General features: G+C 39.1%; 1 protein-coding gene across 5 annotated transcripts in view; it reads right to left on the reverse strand.

Moving 5' to 3' along the window:
- HYDIN (HYDIN axonemal central pair apparatus protein) overlaps positions 1 to 23,047 on the reverse strand; it is a 429,838-nt gene that overhangs the window by 339,208 nt on the left and 67,583 nt on the right. For 4 of the 5 annotated variants that reach the window (XM_047836101.1, XM_047836099.1, XM_047836098.1 and 1 more), the window contains 2 exons: positions 3,443 to 3,600; positions 1,521 to 1,646 (listed from right to left, as the gene is read on the reverse strand). In XM_047836101.1, the coding sequence (XP_047692057.1) occupies positions 1,521 to 1,646; positions 3,443 to 3,577 (261 nt within the window). In that variant the 5' untranslated portion in view covers positions 3,578 to 3,600. Of the gene's footprint in view, positions 1 to 1,520; positions 1,647 to 3,442; positions 3,601 to 23,047 lie in introns of those variants that run through there. The other variant, XM_047836102.1, reaches the window with a different exon arrangement.

The raw sequence follows: 23,047 nt of genomic DNA on the forward strand, positions 1-23,047 counted from the left end.
TATAAATCAAGCCAGCGTCATCACACCTCTACATACCATTATGCATCTTTCTTCTGCTTACCATTAAAGCCAGAAGGTGAGGAAAATGCCCACAGAGCTCTTACGAGGAATGTATGTGACCCAAGAAGGCAAATCTGAAGTTCGGTATAAAGGCAAGACACAAATATTGTCAAACACATAAAACCAAGGAAATATAGTTTCCATAAGCTCTTCTTGAAGGTATTAGTAGGGGAGGACTATCACCCAACTAAGAACAAATGAAACTCCAGAAAATAAAGTAAAAATAACCAACTGAGTTGAAAGAAGAAAGAGGAGAAATGATGAGATATAGTAAAGTATAGGAATTTCCTCATCCTTCATAGCAGGGGGTCACAATGTTAAAACACACACAAGCAGTACACATAGGAAAATATTCATAGTCTGGTCTCAGTCATGCTATGGGAAAAGAACAATGATGAATCAGCTTTGGGAAAAGGCTTGTTCGCTGCCCTCAAAGGTAGAGGGTGCTGGCAGAGAAGAGAAGAAACAATAACTAAAGCTAGCAGCGCTCAGGAGAAGAGCAGATATTGTGCAGATCCCAAACAGGGGAGGCAATGGTGTTGCAGCAAGAGCAAATGAGTCTCGGGGACTCATTCATCAGGGGAAAGATCTCTGAAAAATCTCTCAGGAATACCCAGGAAGCCTTTGAGAGGAGGCTGATCTCCAGCAGTTAAACTCACGGACGTTCATACCATAATCTGTACATAAAAAGTAAAGCATATAATTCAAGAAATTAACTTAAAAGTAGGAAATAAGACCTTATCTTATAATCATATGCTCCTAAAGCCTAGAACATACAGTTTACATTAAAATACAGAAACAGGTTAAAATAACTGTCCCTTAGAGACTAAAAGGATACATTTGCTATTGGAAGTGAGCCGGGAGAGACAACAAATGTCTCCTTTAATAAACAATTCCACCTTCTTCCTTTCTAGTGATGACAGCTCAGGTAAGAAGGGATTTGCTGTTGTGTTAAGATGACTTAATTGGATTTGGTACTGGAATCCTTGGAACTACTAATCTATAAATAACGGTGTCCAGAAGTAGCTAGGAAAGAAATGTGACTCCTCAAAAGTTATTTGTACTTATTAATTGTAATTCTCTCCATATCAAATCATAGATATCAAGATCAACAGAGGTAGAAAAAGAACATATAACACAGGAGTGCCTGGACGGCTTAATGAGTTGAGCATGTGACTCTTGATTTTGGCTCAAGTCATGATCTCAGGGTCATGAAATTGAGCCCCACATCAGGTTCCATGCTGGACATGGAGCCTGCTTGGGATTCTCTCTTCCTCTCCCTCTGCCCCTCCTCCGCTTGCACTCTCTGAATGAATGAATGAATGAATGAATGAATGAATGAATACACAAACCTAATAAGGATTTATCCCAGAAATGATAGCTATTAGTTACTGTTGTTCTAGAATGTTCACATTATTCCAGGACCTGCTGCATAGGTAACTATGACAGAAAGCAGCTACCTTTTGATGTGTTGTTTCCCCCATATCTAAAAGTTCAATGATCTGTGGTCGGCACATCAAACGTGTATTAGCCAGTCTCTGCTCTGTGGTGAGGGACATTTCCTTCAGGAACTCCGAGGGTGTCAGCTAGAATTTAAAACAAAACAGCTGAAGATTCATAAATGGTTATACTGAAAAAGTATTTTCATGAGCGCCAGTAATGAATAATTTGTGTTTGCAACTTTCAGGATAATTCTGGAATGCCACTAAGTTCCCTTATAAAATATTTAAATTAACTAAATAATACAAGAGAAGTACCTGTGGACTTTTAAGCTCTTTGCACAGTAATTTGAAATGACATGTGGTTGCTGTTTCCTTGTCATTTTGAAGAAATCACACAAAAGAAACTGGGAGGAGGGAGGGGAGTCAAGAAATTGCACAGGAACATGTCCAAAGAGCTTAACATTTATGTTCATAAGGAGCATCTGAACATACAACCCTGCTTCCAAAATCACTTCTGGTCTTCAGAACTAAGGAATTTGAAATGCTTCTATTTCTCAACTCCAGTTACAACAAACAAACAAAGCCTGTGGGTGTTTTCACTATCCTGCTGTATCAGGTTAAAGAGGAATCTTGTGAAATGAGGAGGATCTAGGAAGTGTGACTGCACAGCTTAGGAATGAGTTTGAACTCTTTAGAAATCACAAGAGCGCATTTAGACCTTGTTTTAAAAGAGCTTGAAGCCCATCCATCACCAGAACCAGCAGCCAGTCATAGTCACACACGCAAACAGGAACACAAAATGCTTTAACACTTTCTAATATTATGGGGGGGGGGGGGATGTAACTTATTATTTAAATAAAAATCATTTAAATAACCCAACAAGGTTTAGTTACCCAGGACCAAACACCATTATCTACTTATTGTTGTTCTGGAATGTTCCAGGGCTTACTTTATATGCAAGGGGGGATGATGATCACTGACAACATCATGCTTGAGCATATACCAAGACTTTTTAAAACATTCAGAGGTTATATAATTTAGTTGATTGATTTCACCTTGGGTTAAAATCACTGCTCTTCAAAATGCATACAAAATTAATTTCTGTGATTGAATCCATTTAAATGAAGGCATATTTCTAATACAGCTTCCGACTTCATTTTTGAGGTTCTTTTTGACTGGAACCCAGATTAGAATACTAAAATGTTAGGAAATTTCAGCTGTGTTGCGGTTTAAATAAAAATAATAAAATCTTAAAAGCAAATGTCAGGAGTTACTTTAAATACAAAACTATAACCACCACAAAAGTGATTGATGATAGGTTTTATTTTTTCAATCAGAACATAACTTGAGACTAGTTTTTTAAATATGGTGAATACCATCTCAAACCCTACACATTATTGTTGATATTCTCTATAGCATGAGTTTATAATTCAGTTCTCATCAAATTATTGTAACTCATTAAAAACAGAAATATTTTTTATTTTAAAGGACAGGGAAAATGTATTTTTCTTTGATATCATATAGTCATTACTTTGATACTCTATGTTCTACAAATATGCAAACAGAAATAACTCTTGCCAATCAACACATAATAAATTATTTAAGTTAAACCCTGTGAAATTCTGATATCTGATTGTTTTGAACTACACAGTCTCACAGGGTTCAACCTAACATTTAGAAAACCATAATAATTTGATTGCATAGTCTTACTTCAACTGATTAACTGAAGCAATTCAAGCCTCTACCTTGAGGTACGTGGTTTCAAAAACTCTCCTGGCTCTGAGTGGTGCCTGTGCTCTGCCCCAAGCTACCATGTTATCTAAATGGATCTCATCAGTCCGTACTTCTCCATGTGATTTCTGAGACTGCCAAGTAGCAGCTGTCGTCCCCCTGAGGAGGCTGCATTAGGTATGTTACACAGAAAGTCTCAGATACATTACCATTCGATTTACTTCTTCTTTTGTAACCAACTTTGGATTTAAGGGTGGCAAAACCTTGCTTTGGAACCCTTTCAGCATTCTGACTAACCCCATCTGAACAGCCCCCATGGACTCTTCGAGTCTTCTACCCGCCATCTTTAGTTCTTTCTTTCATTCACCTAGGAGTGAAAATAAAAAAGTTTTAGAGAAAATAACAGCTAATTCCTGAATACAGGTCACAATTTATTTAAAGCTTTTTCAAATACAAAAGTTTTAGAAAAGACCAATATTCAAAAACACATTGAATTCTTGTAACAAATGCCTTAACTAAAGGAATCTGTTCCATGTACTTAGTCCAGAGTTGGCCTCGTTCCAAAATCTAGGGTTCCTTTTAGACAAACCAAGTGATTCTGGAGTGAGCTCAGGCAAGATGTGGAAATATAAGCAGTTCCTACATTTTGGTACTTTTATCCTCCAAGACAAAAAAAAGTAAACACTGCTCAATAAATACACTTCATAGCTTGCTACTTTATAGGCTTATTTGACAATTCTCTCTCATGACACCCTCCAAACAGAAAAAAACATAAGGCTTCAGGCCTTCACAGCTGGGCAGAGACTAAAAACCCAGTAGGAGATGAGATAAGGATGAGGAAGTTTCTGGAGAATTTTTGAAGTTTTTAGTCATAAATAAGTTATTAAACAGCCACCCCCCCCCATCCCAAATCAAAGAGCTAAGACATCTGCCCTCCACAAATTCTTCCTTATGCCTTGTAGGAGGATACTTGCAACTGTGGGGGCCTATTTATAACTACATGGGGATTTCTACTTTCAGTAATATAGCACACTAGTTTATCCAACCCTGTGCCAAAGGGAATAAATAAATAAATAAAACACCTAACAATGCTTGATACCATGTCAAATAAAAAACCATAAAAATCATTACAAACCTCACAAGACACGAAGTCATTACCAGGAAAAAACAAGTGAAGAAAGAGGTACATAAAGAAAAATAAATCTGAGTGAAAATTTTAATAAGGGACACTAAACTAAAGCAGCAAAACAACCAAGGAAATGAACATGAAATTTTAGAAAAGGAAAAAAAAAATCAGAGAATAAATGGTTGAAATAGTAGACAGTCCAAAAGTAGATCTGAGGCACCTGGATGGCTCAGTCCATTAAGTGTCCAACTTTTTCGGCTCAGGTCATGATCTCACAGTTAGTGGGTTCGAGCCCTGCATCGGGCTCTATGCTGATGGCTCAGACCCTGGAGCCTGCTTCAGATTCCGTGTCTCCCTCTGTCTCTGCCCCTCCCCTGTTAGCGCTCTGTATCTCTCTGTCTCTCAAAATTGAATAAAACATTTTTTTAAAATTAAAAAAAAAAGAAGATCCAACACACTATAACTGGTGCCCATGAAGAAGAAAAATTACTGAAGTGGAACTAATATTTAAAACTATCATCCAGGTGTGCCTGGGTGGCTCGGTCGGTTAAGCGTCCGACTTCGGCTCAGGTCATGATCTCACGGTCCATGAATTCAAGCCCCGTGTCGGGCTCTGTGCTGACAGCTCAGAGCCTGGAGCCTGTTTCAGATTCTGTGTCTCCCTCTCTCTCTGCCCCTCCCCTGTTCATGCTCTGTCTCTCTGTCTCAAAAATAAATAAACGTTTTAAAAAAAAAAAACTATCATCCAAGAAAAATTTCCAGAAATAAAAGAAAACATAATGAAAAAGGACTGGTAGTTACTCAGGAAGACAGACCCAGAATGGTCAACTCTGAGTCATATATGTTCGGGTTTTTTTAAGCTTATTTATTTATTTTGAGAGAGACAAACAGAGTTGGAGCGGGAGAGGGGCAGAGAAAGACAGAGAACCCCAAGCAGGCTCCACGCTGTCAGCACAGAGCCCGCGCAGGTACAGAACTCACAAAACGGTGAGATCATGACCTGAGCCAAAATCAAGAGTCAGGCGCTCAGTAGACTGAGCCACCCAGGTGGTACAACTCTGAGTCACACCATAACAGAACTATTAGACTTTACAGAATTTTTAAAAGGCCTCATATCCTCCAGACAAAAAGATAAAGTAACTTACAAGGGCAAGAGAATTAGATGTCATTGGACCTTGATTTTTCAACTATGCTTTTGCAACCTATGAAATGAGAAAAGAGAAGAGCAACATTTTCCAAAAACTTTAAAAAGTGTGAGCCAAGGAGTTTATATACATCCAAGCTCTCCTGCAGTTATCAAAGCTACAGGAAAGGAGTTTTGAACATTCCAAATTTCAGGGAAAATTGTAAACAAGTTCCCTTCCTTAGGAATCTACCAGAGGATGGGCTTCAGCCAACCAAAAAGTGACCAGGAACCTCAGCAAAAGAACTGACAATGAACATTTCATGTATTTAACTGTAGAGCTAATTTTAATGATGAAGTTGGAGACACAAGGAGAAAATAGAATTCAAACATATTTTCTGACAAAGGAGAAAGAATACAATTTTAAAAGTAAAAAATAGAAATAAAATCAAAAGTTGACTAAGATCATTAACAATTGTGTAAGTAATAGGTAGGAGTCAAACTTTTTAACCAGAGAGAATAAAGGAGCTTAGGGGGGCGACTGGGTGACTCAGTGGGTTGAGCGACTCACTTCGGTTCAAGTCATGATCTCGCGGTTTGTGAGTTGGAGCCTCACATCGGGACCTGTGCTGACAGTTCAGAGCCTGGAGCCTGTTTTGGAATTGTGACTCCCTCCTTCTCTGCCCCTTCCCCGCTCATACTCTGTCTCTGTCTCTCAAAAAATAAACGTTAAAAAAGTTTAAAAAATAAAGGAGCTTAAGGAATTATGGTAGAAAGCCTGTACAATGGCAGTCAATGATACCTGTTTCCAAGCACTCATGTGTTTGTGTAATGCCCTGTCCCTGAGTGCAGACTATCCTTTGGTATTCTAACAAATATAATGCAGCACAAGCAATGTGTGTCACTTTCTGAGATTAGTCATAAAGAGACTTGGTTCCATCTTGGGTACTATCTGGGTCCCTGTAAGATCATCAGCTGCCACATTGTACGAACACTCAGAAAGCCTATAGAGAAGCCCATGCGGTGAGGGACCAAGCCTGCCAGCAATGACATGAGTGAACTTGGAAGGGGATCTTCCAAGGCCTGCCAACAACCATGTGAATGAGCTTGAAGGTGGATTTGCCATCTCCATTTTTGCGTTGGAATGACTACAGGCCCAGCCAACAGCTTGATTTGAGATGCAAGACAGACACTGAGGAGGAAGCACCAGCTAATAAGCCACAGCTAGATGCCTGACCCATAGAAAATGTGAGAAAACTAATATTCATGGCTTTGGTTGGGGGTAATTTGTTACAGAGCAATAAATTACTAATGTAAGCATTATATGGGTTTTATACACACCAAAAAAACTAAACCTAAAAGTAAACCTTCCTAAATACCAAAAGAAATTTTAGAAAAAGCAAAGAAGACATACTAAACATAGAAAGACAAACACAAAAAATTAACTGTAATGCACATAATTATTACAACACAAAGTAATATTAGAAGTGATGTCACCAACATGGTGCAATAGGTGCCAACTTCATAAAAAAAAAAACAACTAGAAACTATCCATACTCAAGATACCTTTGTGAAAATCCCAGAGCCCAGAGGTGAGGCTGAAGTGCCCCCTTGGATCAGAGAGACATGGGAGAACCTCAGAAACTTTATGTTCAGTAAAATAAGCCAGTTTATAAAAGACCACATATTGTATGAGTCTATGCACATGAAGTGTCCAAAACAGGGAAATCTCTAGAGAGAAAGAGTAAATTCGCAGTTGCCTAGGGCTACAAGAAATGAAGGAATGGCAGGGTGATAGCTAAAAGGGATGGGATATCTTATTGAGATGATGAAAATGTTCTAAAATTGACTGTGGTGATGATTGCACATATTTGTGAATATACCAAAAACTACTGAGTTCTATATATGCCTTAAGGGTAAATTGTATGGTATGTGAGTTTAATCTCAATAAAGTTGTTAAAAATACACTTAAAAACATTTTAAAAAGCAATTCTTAAAAACTGAAAACCAGCAAAAGGAATGAACCTTGCTGTACATCAAGTTGGTGTCATAACCACAAAGAGAAAACAATTATTCCAACTGACCTTAAAATACAGTGTTTTGACTAGACTATCTTCATTGTAGTCTTAGTGTTAGTCACAATATTAGTAATAATATTTTTCTTTGGCTCTAGCCCCAAAATGAGGCTTGAACTAACAACCCCAAGATCAAGAGTTGCATGCTCTACTGACTGAACCAGCCAGGCACCCCAGTAATAATATTTTTAAAACATGTAATTAAATCAATTTTGTTAAGAACAAAAGCATTTCAGCTTCATAAAAAATAAAACCAAAGTTCTTATATTAAGAAATCCTATAATCTTACATTTAAATTGAAAAGAATTGTAAGTTCATGATTATTTTCTCCTTTTAAATAGCCTGACTACTGGGATGCCTGGATGACTCAGTTGGTTAATTGTCCCACTCTTGATCTCGGCTTAGGTCATGGTCTCATGGTTTGTGGGATCAAGCCCCACATCAGGCTGAATGCTGATAGCATGGAGCCTGCTTGGGATTCTCTCTTTATTCTCTCTCTCTGTTTCTCTCTCTCTCTCTCTCTCTCTCTCTCTCTCTCTCAAAATAAATGAATAAACTTAAAAAAAATTAAATAATATGCATAATGAAAGAGCTCAGAAACAATTAAGGCCCGGTAAGCAATAAGAGTCCAAGGACATACTGTGGTCTCTAAATACCCCACTAAAAGGAACCACTGCTCCTTGGAGACATGGGTAATTTGAGGTCTGAGGCATAAAATGTTTATGATGAACTTGGAACATTCTATTTTACCATAGAACAAGGACATTATCAAAGGCAACTGGGGTTGTGTCTAAAGGACCCAGAGTAATTTGAAGGAGTTCCCATTCACCAAAGATAAGACAATTTGAATATGTTTTTTTAAAAGTCTTCAATGGATAAGTCTCTAAAAATCTAAGTTCAAATGATACTAAAAAAAAACAAAAACTCATTGGTCACCTTTGGAAGTTGCTAAGGCACAAAATTATTTTGGAAATAATAAAAGGAAAGAATCAATCATTTGTCGTGCACTTTTTTTGTTCAAATTGCACTGCAAGTTAACCAAATGATTGAGGAAGGAAAATGATTCTTCATAGAACAATTCCAGCTAATAAACTCAGAAGTAACAGAAAAAAAAATGACCATTATGCAGTCCCTAATGAAATGAAAGATCATCAATGCTAAAACCATTAGGAAAGATGTTTCTGAAGAACTCTATAATGGCTCAATCAGGCTAACAACACCTGAGCCCTCTGAATCAATCTCAACACCAAATGAGTGAAAACCAGGCATATTATGTGCCTCCTGACATGATGTACCACACAGCACCAGCTATGCAGAACTGTTAACAAAAATCTACACCTCTAGACCTACCAGCCAGGTTGTAGGAGACACGGGGAATGGAGGAACAAGTATATTCTGGAGGAATACAATTAAGCTAAGTGCAGAATGTGGGAAATATTATAGGAAAATGACCTTTATTCAACCAATAAATGGCATCAGAGAGTTGTGGGTGGGGGGCAGTTATAAATTAGAAGAATCTTAAACCAACCAAATGCAAAGGTACATCTCGTTTGGATGATGATTCAAATACGTGAATAAAAGATGATATAAAGTAATTACTGGATTTTTTGTAGGATAATGGTACCGTGGATGTGATTTTTTAAAAAGAATATTCTTATCTGTTAGAGATATGTATCATTTATGGGTAAAGGGAAATTATGTCTGAAATTTACTTTAAAATACTCCAAGAGGGGTGCCTGGGTGGCTCAGTTGGTTAAGCGAGTGACTTTGGCTCAGGTCATGATCTCACAGTCTGTGTCTTTGAGCCCCAAATCGGGCTCTGTGCTGTCCGCTCAGAGCCTGGAGACCGCTTCAGATTCCGTGTCTCCCTCTCTCTCTCTGTCTCTCCCCGCTTGTGTTCTGTTTCTCTCTCTCTTTCTCAAAAATAAATAAACATGAAAAAATATTTTTTAAATACTCCAGGAAAAAAACTGTGTGGGGGTAGGAATGCAGGTATGGGTGCGTGGGTATGTGAGGGAGAAGGACAGAAGAAATAAGAATGGGAGAATACTGACAAACATCGAAGATTATAGCATTCTCTCCACTTTTGTGTATGTTTTTAAATTTTCATAATTAAAATATTAATACATACAAAATCCTGTGCATGATTATTCATAAGAGCTTTCACACCTAAATGTCCCTCAGCAGGGCATGATGAAACAAAGAGTGGTACTTGGTGCAGCAATAAAAAAGAACAAATGATTGATAACAACCTGGATGGATCTCAGGGACAAAAAGAAAATGAAAAAGATGATAATCCCAACAGGTTGCATACTGTGTGATTCCATTATATGATATTCTCAAATGACAAAATTACAGAGACGAAGGACAAATTAGTGGCTGCCACAGGTTACAGATGGTGGTGGCGGGGGGATGTCTGTGGTGATAAAATAGACACACACAGAAGAAATAAGATGATAGGCAAAAATCTTAAGGCTTATAGAGTTGGAGTGAATAAGAAAATTTGCTAATAGGAAGTTTTTTACTTCTTACAAGTTATGCATTCAATTTCTAGTGCTATTACTGAACCTAACAAAGGGATTTCTGTAATTTGATTGTGGTGGAAGTTATATATATTTACACATGCAATATATTGACATGGAACTATACACACACACTGTACCAAGGACAAATTTTTGATTGTGATATTATGCTCTAGTTATATAAGATGTTACCATGAGGGAAATAGGAGGTCAAGGATATATGAGACCTCTCCGTGCTTCCTTTGCAACTTCCTGTGAATCTATAGTTATTTCAAAATAAAATTTGTTTTAAAAGTTTTTTAAGAAAAAGAAAGAGAGACAGGCAAAACTCATTGTTGATGAAGATGTTATAAAGGTGGGCATTTGTACCCTACAGCTAACTTCATTTTGGCAACCTTTAAAAATTGTGCCTATTCTTTGACGCATAAATATGTTCTGCTGGAGGATTTACCCCAGACATGGAAAGATGTATTCATAAGCTATGCTGTAACTTGAAATGACCATTCTATTTCAACAGAACGGAAATACAATGATTTCTATCAAACCAAAACACAAAGCAGTTACCTTGTTAAAACCTGATGACTCGGGTATTTTTTTATTAAAACTAATTTCTTTCTATAACTGATTTCTTAAGTGCTTTAAAAATCTTGGCCATTTTCTTCTTTCATTTTCTTCCTGTTTTGACCACTAATACCATGATTACAATTCAGGCCTGCAGTATTTGGATCATGCTGTTGCAGTTCCTTAACAACAAGGGTTAAGATATTTTTCCCTAAAAATGTGCTCACACTGCTCCTTCTGTCTGCAACATCCTTTCTTTACCTCTGCACAGATCCCTTCCTGATTCAAATGTCATTTCCTTATCAAAGCAATTTGTTTCTGATCTTACCAGCTGGAAGTGACTGTTCAACATCTCTGACCTTCCAGTATCTTACTTTTTCTCTCTTTTATGACACCTAAAACTTTTTACTTTATAGTTATGTGTGTGCTTATTCTGATCTTAATAGACCATAGACTCCTTGAGGTAGAGACTGTAATGCATACTGCCTTGTATTTAATGCATGCCTATGAATTTCTAATGAACCATTGACCAGTAAATTAGACAGAGTCGATATTCAGGGGTGTTATTAAAAATGACAATCAGCTAACCTGCTGCTCCAATATCTAACACAAAACTGAATCCATACAAATAGGCCAAATGCATTCATGTCCCTGGAATGCCTTGACTCATGTAATCCATCAGTCACCTTAATGCTGTGCTTTTTAATTTTTTTAAGTTTATTTATTTATTTATTTATTTAGAGAGAGAGTGCATGAGAGGGACAGAGACGGAGAGCGAGAGAATCTTGAGCAGATTCCACGGTCAGAACAGAACCTAATGTGGGGCTAGATCTCACAAGTCTGAGATCATGACCTGAGCAGAAATCAAGAGTCAGATGCTTACCTGACTGAGCCACCCAGATGCCCCAACACCCTGCTTTAAAAGACCATCCTCTGATCAAAAATATGATAAAAGGGGCCATGAACCAAAGACCTTTTTAACTAAGGAGGTCTGGATAACACTTTTATTAGGGCATTTACTGCACCAACTAGGCATATACACCAAATCTTCAGTTTGCACCAATAATAATTTTTTATTTTTTTTAAATGAACTTTGGGGAAGATGGCGGCATAGGAGGATGCTGGGCTCACCGCATCCTGTGGATCACGTAGATTCCACCACACCTGCCTAAATACCCAGAAAATCACCAGAAGACTAGCAGAACGGATTCTCCGGAGCCAAGCATAGACGAGAGGCCCACGGAAGAGGGTACGAAGGGCAGAGAGGCAGTGCGCACTGCACAGACTAGCGGGAGGGACCCGGGGTGGAGGGGCAGCCCGCCAGCCAAGCAGAGGGCCCGAGTCTGGCTTGCAAAAGCGGAGGGGCCGGAGGGAGTGTTTTCGGACAGCAAGCGGGACTTAATATCTGGAACGTTATAAGTTAACAGATCTGCTCGGAAAGCAGGAGGGCTGGAGGACAACAGGAGGGAGAGTTGTTGAGCCCTGGAAGACAGAGCACAGCTTGGCAGGGAACAAAGATGCTCCCAGTGCCATCTCCCTCGCCCATCCCCCAGCCGAAACCACAAAGGGAACCAGTTCCTGTCAGGGAACTTGCTTGCACCGTGCAAACACCCAACGCTGTGCTTCTGTGGATCCATCCCTCCGTGGGTCTGACTCCCTCCCGGTGCCACAGGGCCCCTCCTGAAGGGGATCTCCCAGGGAAAAGTGAACTGAGCCTGCCCCTCCCACCCCTGTTCACCTTGCCGATGGACCCCAGCTAATACGCCAGATCCCCAGCACCACAAGCCTGGCAGTGTGCAAGTAGCCCAGATGGACCACCCCACCCCACAGTGAATCCTGCCCCTAGGAGAGGGGAAGAGAAGGCACACACCAGTCTGACTGTGGCCCCAGCGGTGGGCTGGGGGCAGATATCAGGTCTGACTGTGGCCCCACCCACCAACGCAAGTTATTCAAGACAGCACAGGGGAGGTTCCCTGCAGTTCTGCACCACTCCACGGACTATCCAAAATGACGAAACAGAAGAATTCCCCTCAAAAGAATCTCCAGGAAATAACAACAGCTAATGAACTCATCAAAAAGGATTTAAACAATATAACAGAAAGTGAATTTAGAATAATAGTCATAAAATTAATCGCTGGGCTTGAAAACAGTATAAAGAACAGCAGAGAATCTCTTGCTACAGAGATCAAGGGACTAAGGAACAGCCAGGAGGAACTAAAAAATGCTATCAATGAGTTGCAAAATAAATTGGAGACAACTATGGCTCGTATTGAAGAGGCAGAGGAGAGAATAGGTGAACTAGAAGATAAAATTATGGAAAATGAAGAAGCTGAGAAAAAGAGAGAGAAAAAAATCCAGGAGTATGAGGGAAAAATTAGAGAAATAAGTGATGCACTAAAGAGAAATAATCTACACATAATTGGTATTCCAGAGGAGGAAGAGAGAGGGAAAGGTGCTGAAGGTGTACTTGAAGAAATAATAGCTGAGAACTTCCCGGATCAGGTGAAGGAAAAAGGCATTGAAATCCAAGAGGCACAGAGAACTCCCTTCAGACGTAACTTGAATCGATCTTCTGCACGACATATCATAGTGAAACTGGCAAAATGCAAGGATAAAGAGAAAATTCTGAAAGCAGCTAGAGATAAACGTGCTCTAACATATAAAGGGAGACCTCTAAGACTTGTGACCGATCTCTCTACTGAAACTTGGCAGGCCAGAAAGGAATGGCAGGAGATCTTCAATGTGATGAACAGAAAAAATATGCAGCCGAGAATCCTTTATCCAGCAAGTCTGTCATTTAGAATAGAAGGAGAGATAAAGGTTTTCCCAAACAAACAAAAACTGAAGGAATTCGTCACCACTACAAGCCCTACAAGAGATCCTAAGGGGGATCCTGTGAGACAAAGACATCTCTACCAGAGACATTGCTACAAGCATGAAACCTACGGACACCACAATGACTCTAAACCCATATCTTTATATAATAACACTGAATGTAAATGAACTAAATGCTCCAACCAAAAGACATAGGGTATCATAATGGATAAAAAAACAAGACCCATCTATTTGCTGCCTACAAGAGACTCATTTTAGACCTGAGGACATCTTCAGATTGAGAGTGAGGGGATGGAGAACTATTTATTATGCCACTGGAAGTCAAAAGAAAGCTGGAGTAGCCATACTTATATCAGACAAACTAGACTTTAAATTAAAGGCTGTAACAAGAGATGAAGAAGGGCAGTATATAATAATCACAGGGTCTATCCATCAGGAAGAGCTAATAATTATAAATGTTTATGCACCGAATACAGGAGCCCACAAATATATAAAACAATTAATCACAAACATAAGCAACCTTATTGATAAGAATGTGGTAATTGCAGGGGACTTTAACACTCCACTTACAGAAATGGATAGATCATCTAGACACACGGTCAATAAAGAAACAAAGGCCCTGAATGATACATTGGATCAGATGGATTTGACAGATATATTTAGAACTCTGCATCCCAAAGCAACAGAATATACTTTCTTCTCAGGTGCACATGGAACATTCTCCAAGATAGATCACATACTGAGTCACAAAACAGCCCTTCATAAGTATATAAGAATTGAGATCATACCATGCATACTTTTGGACCACAATGCTATGAAGCTTGAAATCAACCACAGGAAAAAGTCTGGAAAACCTCCAAAAGCATGGAGGTTAAAGAACACCCTACTAAAGAATGAATGGGTCAACCAGGCAATTAGAGAAGAAATTTAAAAATATATGGAAACAAGCGAAAATGAAAATACAACAATCCAAATGCTTTGGGATACAGCGAAGGCAGACCTGAGAGGAAAATACATTGCAATCCAGGCCTATCTCAAGAAACAAGAAAAATCCCAAACACAAATTCTAACACCACACCTAAAGGAAATAGAAGCAGAACAGCGAAGACACCCCAAACCCAGCAGAAGAGAAATAATAAAGATAAGAGCAGAAATAAACAATATAGAATCTAAAAAACTGTAGAGCAGATCAAAGAAACCAAGAGTTGTTTTTTTGAAAAAATAAACAAAATTGATAAACCTCTAGCCAGGCTTCTCAAAAAGAAAAGGGAGATGACCCAAATAGATAAAATCATGAATGAAAATGGCATTATTACAACCAATCCCTCAGAAATACAAGCAGTGATCAGAGAATACTATGAAAAATTATATGCCAACACACTGGACAATCTGGAAGAAATGGACAAATTCCTAAACACCCACACACTTCCAAAACTCAAACAGAAGGAAATAGAAAGCTTGAAGACCCATAACCAGCGAAGAAATTGAATCAGTTATCAAAAATCTCCCAACAAATAAGAGTCCAGGACCAGATGGCTTCCCAGGGGAATTCTACCAGACATTTAAAGCAGAGATAATACCTATCCTTCTCAAGCTATTCCAAAAAATAGAAAGGGAAGGAAAACTTCCAGACTCATTCTATGAAGCCAGTATTACTTTGATTCCTAAACCAGACAGAGACCCAGTAAAAAAAGAGAACTACAGGGGCGCCTGGGTGGCTTGGTCAGTTAAGCATCCGACTTCGGCTCAGGTCATGATCTCACTGTCTGTGAGTTCGAGCCCCGCGTCGGGCTCTGTGCTGACATCTCAGAGCCTGGAGCCTGTTTCAGATTCTGTGTCTCCCTCTCTCTCTGCTCCTCCCCTGTTCATTATCTGTCTCTCTCTGTCTCAAAAATAAATAAACGTTAAAAAAAAAATTAAAAAAAAAGAAGAACTACAGGCCAATATCCCTGATGAATATGGATGCAAAAATTCTCAATAAGATACTATCAAATTGAAATCAATTATAAAAAGAATTATTCACCATGATCAAGTGGGATTCATTCCTGGGCTGCAGGGCTGGCTCAACATTCACAAATCAATCAACGTGATACATCACATTAATAAAAGAAAAGATAAGAACCATATGATCCTGTCAATCGATGCAGAAAAAACATTTGACAGAATTCAGCATCCTTTCTTAATAAAAACCCTCGAGGGGCGCCTGGGTGGCGCAGTCGGTTAAGTGTCCGACTTCAGCCAGGTCACGATCTCGCGGTCCGTGAGTTCGTGCCCCACGTCAGGCTCTGGGCTGATGGCTCAGAGCCTGGAGCCTGTTTCTGATTCTGTGTCTCCCTCTCTCTCTGCCCCTCCCCCGTTCATGCTCTGTCTCTCTCTGTCCCAAAAATAAATAAACGTTGAAAAAAAAAAATTAAAAAAAAAAAAAACCCTCGAGAAAGTCGGGATAGAAGGAACATACTTAAACATCATAAAAGCCTTTTATGAAAAGCCCACAGCTAATATCATCCTCAATGGGGAAAAACTGAGAGCTTTCCCCCTGAGATCAGGAACACGACAGGGATGTCCACTCTCACCGCTGCTGTTTAACATAGTGCTGGAAGTGCTAGCATCAGCAATCAGACAACAAAAGGAAATCAAACGCATCAAAATTGGCAAAGATGAGGTCAAGCTTTCGCTTTTTGCAGATGACATGATATTATACATGGAAAACCCGATAGACTCCACCAAAAGGCTGCTAGAACCGATACATGAATTCAGCAAAGTCACAGGATACAAAATCAAAGTACTGAAATCAGTTGCATTCTTATACACTAATAATGAAGCCACAGAAATACAAATAAAGAAACTGATCCCATTCACAACTGCACCAAGAAGCATAAAATACCTAGGAATAAATCTAACCAAAGATGTACAAGATCTATATGCTGAAAACTATAGAAAGCTTAGGAAGGAAATTGACGAAGATATAAGAAATGGAAAAACATTCCGTGCTTGTGGGTTGGAAGAATAAATATTGTTAAAATGTCAATACTAACCAAGGCTATCTACACATTCAATGCAATCCCAATCAAAATTGCACCAGCATTCTTCTCAAAGCTAGAACAAGCAATCCTAAAATTCATATGGAACCACAAAAGGCCCCGAATAGCCAAAGTAATCTTGAAGAAGACCAAAGCAGGAGGCATCACAATCCCAGACTTTAGCCTCTACTACAAAGCTGTAATCATCAAGACAGCATGGTATTGGCACAAAAACAGACACATAGACCGATGGAATAGAATAGAAACACCAGAACTAGTCCCACAAACGTATGGCCAACTCATCTTTGACAAACCAGGAAAGAATATCCAATGGAAAAAAGACAGTCTCTTTAACAAATGGTGCTGGGAGAACTGGACAGCAACATGCAGAAGAATGAAACTGGACCCCTTTCTTACACCATTCACAAAAACAAACTCAAAATGGATAAAGGACCTGAATGTCAGACAGGAAACCATCAAAACCCTAGAGGAGAAAGCAGGAAAAGACCTCTCTGATTTCTTACTTGACACATCCCCTAAGGCAAGGGAATTAAAAGCAAAAATGAACTCTTGGGACCTCATGAAGATAAAAAGCTTCTGCACAGCAAAGGAAACAATCAACAAAACTAAAAGGCAACCCACGGAATGGGAAAAGATATTTGCAAATGACATATCGGACAAAGGGCTAGTATCCAAAATCTATAAAGAGCTCACGAAACTCCACACCCGAAAAACAAATAATCCAGTGAAGAAATGGGCAGAAAACATGAATAGACACTTCTCTAAAGAAGACATCCAGATGGCCAACAGGCACATGAAAAGATGCTCAACGTCTCTCCTCATCAGGGAAATACAAATCAAAACCACACTCAGATATCACCTCACGCCAGTCAGACTGGCCAAAATGAACAAATCAGGAGACTATAGATGCTGGTGAGGATGTGGAGAAATGGGAACCCTCTTGCACTGTTGGTGGAAATGCAAACTGGTGCAGCCGCTCTGGAAAACAGTGTGGAGGTTCCTCAAAAAATTAAAAATAGATGTGCCCTTGGGGCACCTGGGTGGCACAGTCGGTTAAGCGTCCGACTTCAGCCAGGTCACGATCTCGCGGTCCGTGAGTTCGGGCCCCGCGTCAGGCTCTGGGCTGATGGCTCAGAGCCTGGAGCCTGTTTCCGATTCTGTGTCTCCCCCTCTCTCTGCCCCTCCCCCGTTCATGCTCTGTCTCTCTCTGTCCCAAAAATAAAGAAACGTTGAAAAAAAAAATTTTACTGTGAAAGTTTACATACATACAGAAAAGTTATATCCATTACAGCTCAATTAATTTACCACATGAACATCCATGTTATGATCACACAGGTAAAGAAACAGAACACTGTCAGCACCCCCAGAAGGACCCTCACATCCCTTCTCAATCACTAAGCCCTTTCTCCCTACTAAAGGCAATCACTATCTTCACTTTTGTAGAAATCACTTCCTCGATTTTCTTTTATTACCTAAGCATGGATCCCTAAACACTATAGTTTTACCCAGTTTCTAATATTTGAAACAATGGAATCATACAGTAGGCAGTCTTCTGTGTCTGGCTTCCTCTGTTCTCCTCTATGTACCTATTTCATTGCATATAGCTGTAATCTCTTTTCATTTAAGTTTAATAGTTCACTATTTGAAATATACTATTATTTATGAATCCATTCTACTACTGGTTAACATTTGAGTTGTTTCCAGCTTGAGGTTACATGAATAAGACAGTTATGAACAGTCTTATAAATGTCTTTCTGCACACAAGGCCAAGCAGACCATATATCTTGGAATGGAAGTGCTGGGTTGTAGGATAAGAGTATCTGAAACTATGGTAGATAATGCTAAACAGTTTTCCAAAGTCATTGTACCTATCTATGCTCCCACCAGTAGTGTATGAGAGATCTGGTTGCCATCCAAATTTGCTAACACTTGTTATTAGCAACCTAAATTTTAGCTAACCAATGGTGTATCATCATAGCTCACTGTCCTATTAATTTGCATTTCCCTGATAACTAATGAGATTGAGTAGGTTCACATATGTTGACTGCCCATTTGGATGTCCCCTTTTATGTAATGTTGTGTGAAGTGTTCAAATCTCTTGACTTTTTCAGTTGGGTTGTCTTTTATTTCTGATTTGTAGAAGTCCTTCAAATATTCTGGATGCAAACACTTTGTCAGTTCCATATTTTTGTAGATTTCTTTGCCCACTCTATGGCTTGTTTTTTCAATTCAAGTGGCTTCATGGGCCAACTTCCGGTTCATCCCTATTCCTTTGAGGCAGCCTTTTGAGGTCCAAACCCCAACAGGAATTCACCTGGAGTCTCCAAACTTGGCAGGACCTAGTCACCAATCCCTGTTGCCTTAGTCCACAAAGACTGTCCCAACTCTTAGTCTCTCAGCTTCTTCCTTGGAATTTGCATGTGCTCTCAGGGGTTCTAAGTTTGAGGCTCACTTCCCTGGGTACCTGTACCCCCTAGAGCTGGCCTGATAATTCTTCACTACCTTGTCACCTTCTAGTGCCCTGAAGAAGGCTTTTGTTTATAATCTTTCCAGGTTTCCTAGATGTCCTCAGCAGGAGGACAGACCTGCACTACCCAGTCTACCCTTCTCAGAAGCAGACATCCTCAAGGCAACTGGGTGGCTGTTGGTTCAACATCCAACTTCAGCTCAGGTCATGATCTCACGGTCCGTGAGTTCGAGCCCCACATTGGGCTCTGTGCTGACAGCTCAGAGCCTGGAGCCTGCTTCAGATTCTGTGTCTCCCTCTCTCTCTGCCCCTCCCCCACTCACACTCTGTCTCTCTCTCTCTCTCAAAAACATAAATAAACATTTAAAAAAAAAAAGCAGACATCCTCATTTGCTGAGTGTAGATGGTAGAAGGGGAGAAAACCTAATTCATGTCTAATGAATTTTCCACTGCAAAAATAGAACATTGTTTAAAATTTGAAGATAAAATCGAAAAATGAAGCACAATACAAACAATGCCCAGGACTAGTAAAAGTTAAATTAGAGCACTCCTCAGATGTCTGAAATTAACCTGGATTATCCATTTATGTCACCTAATCCAAGATTTATAGAGCTGATATCTTGACATTGTGATTTATTTTAGGTATCAAGTTGAGATACAATTATTGTCAACTTGGTGTATTAACAATGAAAATTTACTTGCAGAACTTTAATGGACAGAAGTAAACATTTTAAATTTCTCCACCAAGCAACCAAGGACATATTTTCAAGCCCCTTCTCATTTGAAGAACCAAAAAAAAAGCAATATAATTTTTTTGAAAAGGTATATTAAAATTGAGACTCTGAGCTTTAGCTAGATCTTCTTTCAGAAAGTGTCCTGATCCATGTATGGATCTGAATTATGAGACACTATTACAGATACCCTCAGATAACATGGTAAAATGCATAGTTCTTATCTCTGGAATGCCCAGCCTCTCCTTCCAAGTCCATTAACCCTACTGGTACACTCTGGTCCCTTCTGTCTAGGTTCTCAGGCTGCCCTGTTTCCCCTGATCAAACTACAAGATTATTTAGAGATAAATCTCTGGAACTCTCTTCTTCTGCCCCACCCCCTTTCCCATGCTAACTTAGACTCATCCTATAGGGGTCAGTTGAAACATCACTGCCTCTAGAAAGCCTTTCCTGAAGTCTCATAGCAATTTCACTTTTCACATGTGGAGTAAATAATTTGTGTAACTACATTTCTATGTCTGCCTTCTTCACCAGAGAGCAAGTCCCATGAGATAAGAGACCCTGACCATTATCCTCATCACTGGCGTATATGCCTAAAATAATGCCTAACATGGAGTCAATAAATATTTGTTGAATGATTGGATAGGTAGCTAAATCACTAAACCACTTATGCTTTCTTTTTTTAAAAAAAGGAATCATGGGGCGCCTGGGTGGCTCAGCTGGTTAAGCTACTGACTTTGGCTCAGGTCATGATCTCGCAGTTTGTGAGTTCAAGCCCTGTGTTGGGCTCTGTGCTGACAGCTCAGAGCCTGGAGCCTACTTCAGATTCTATGTCTCCCCCTTTCTCTATGCCCCCCCTGCTCACACTCTGTGTCTCTCTGTCTCTCAATAATAAATATTTAAAAATTTTTAACAAAAAGTAAAAAAAATTAAAAAATAAAAAATAAAAGGAATCATTTGTCAGATATTTATAAGTTTTTACCACCCTGTATCTATTTATCCTGCTTCCGGTATCAAAATCATTTTCCCTCAAGGAATCACCCCACTCCATATCCCAGTCCAGAAGAGGCTTATCCCAATATCACATCTCTCTGGCCACAGTGATTGGTCCTGGACATGGCAAGTGATTAAAGTCAAACCAGTCGGAGCCAATGAGGCTTAATTCTGATTACATTGGAACGGCTGCCAAAGAGGCATGCTTTCTTTCCAATGAGGTTGCTAACTAGGTTATGAGCTTGAAGCTGTCGGCAGCCCTCTTGCCCCTCTGAGAGGAGAGAGGGTGTTAAGAATGAAGCCACACATGAACACTGTACCATGAGACTGAATTCTGATGACATCATTTAAATCCTTAGATCCAGCCAGGAATTTCTAAGTTATCTGAGCCAATTAATGTTCTTTGACACAAATGTCATTTGAGCTATATTCTGTGGACACAATCTCTTGACAAAGTGAATTCCTTATAAATAATTGCAGTCTATTATTTCTAATGTGTTACCATGGCATGAATAGCTTGAGAACCATTTAGACCAAAGTTTGCAAAGGCAGTTCTTGATGATCTTGTTAATTTTGTCAAATATGCTGATATAAACATGGCAGACAAGCTATTTTAAATCCATGTTTGCTTTGTTAAGATATAATAACTTCTACTTTATATACCACTGATTCTGTTAGCACCAGATCCTGCAGACCAGTTGGCTTGTAGAAGCACACAAACGGAATGCCTCTGACTTCTACAACTATTACACAGGATGAATGTTCATTTGAAGAATTTGCTTCAATTCACACCACACACACATCACTCAAAGTGAACAACTTTATAAGCTTCTTATGAATGCTAGGCAATTCATATTGTTTGCATTGCAGCAATTCATAAACAAATACAGTTATTTATGAATTTGCTACAATGAAAAAGAGATATTGAAATTACCATTCATTGATAACTAAAATTCCTTATTTTGAATTTAACCATCAAATCAATCAATCAAATTAACCATCAACTCATATTTTAATATCAACAACAGATGTAACGGCCCCCTCCTGTTGGCTTAGCAAAAATTAAAAATAATTGTTTAAAAAAAGCTGCAGTCTATCATTTCTTTGCAACTCCTTTGTGGAAGAAATATAAGCAAAGGAAAATTGTGGGTGTGTAAATTTCTTTTCCTAACACAACAATCCCTAATTCAAGTGTCCTTTCCTCCAGTGTGCTGTATTATTCTATCAATTATTCTAATTATTCTAATTATTCTAATTACTCAATTATTCTATCAATTATTCTAATTATGAAATTTTCTAACATGAGAAAATATCTTCTCATATGCCTATAATGGGATTAGTAAATAATTTTCTCAAATCTACGTATCTTACTTGGATTCAAGAATGCATGCTCAATTAGGAATACTCTCCAACGCTTTTAACTCCTTTTAACAATCTACTTTTATAAAGGATTTCTTTGGGCTGTCTAGTATAATTCCCACACACACACCCACCCACCCATTCTCCCATTCTCCTTCTTCCTATAAGAACCCAATGCCCTATCCAGAAAACGTAGAGAGACCTAGCCAATCAGAGTATCCAATTATCCTATGTTCTGGGTGGTCTTGTGTGTGAGCATGAATCCTCCCCTTGAATGACAGCTGGACCTTGACAAAGAGAATATTTTTCCCTTGGATTTCCTGGGCTGAAAATGAATTTAAAGCTATTGGCAGCCATCTTCCCCACCACATGCAAAAGGCTTTTTTTTTTTAATATGTATTTATTTTGAGAGAGTGAAAGAAAGAGTGAGCAGGGGAGGGGCAGAGAGAGGGAGAGAGAATCCTAAGCTGGCTTCAAGCTCAGCTTGAAGCATGACCAAAGGACTCAATCTCACAACCATGAGTTCGTGACCTGAGGTGAAATCAGGAGTCAGACGCTTAACCAACTGAGTTGCCCAGGCGTCCCAGGGAAAAGGCTTTCTTGCAGAAAAAGCCAAGGAGATAAAAGCAGAAACGTGAGCAAGATGGATAGATGACAGGAGGAAAGAATGATGAATGTGAGTTCATTGTATTGCTATTGAAAGCAATGCTAAACTTTGTGGCCCTGGTACAAGTGGTTCATCTTTTGATCCTATCAGCCATCACGGTGTCCTAACTTAATGGACTAATAAATTCCTTATTGTAATTAAGCTGTATTGAAGTTTGAACTAAGTTTCTACTACTTGAAACCTAGGAATCATACATTTACTTAAAATTTATTCCTGGGATTTATTACCATGATTTGCAAATAACTAATATGTAATGGAGCAAGTTGCTATTTATTAAGCAAACTGAAAATGTCTTATTTCTATTAGAATAGGAG

This window comes from Prionailurus viverrinus, chromosome E2 (assembly GCF_022837055.1).
Source record: "Prionailurus viverrinus isolate Anna chromosome E2, UM_Priviv_1.0, whole genome shotgun sequence".
NCBI classification, from domain to species: domain Eukaryota; kingdom Metazoa; phylum Chordata; class Mammalia; order Carnivora; family Felidae; genus Prionailurus; species Prionailurus viverrinus.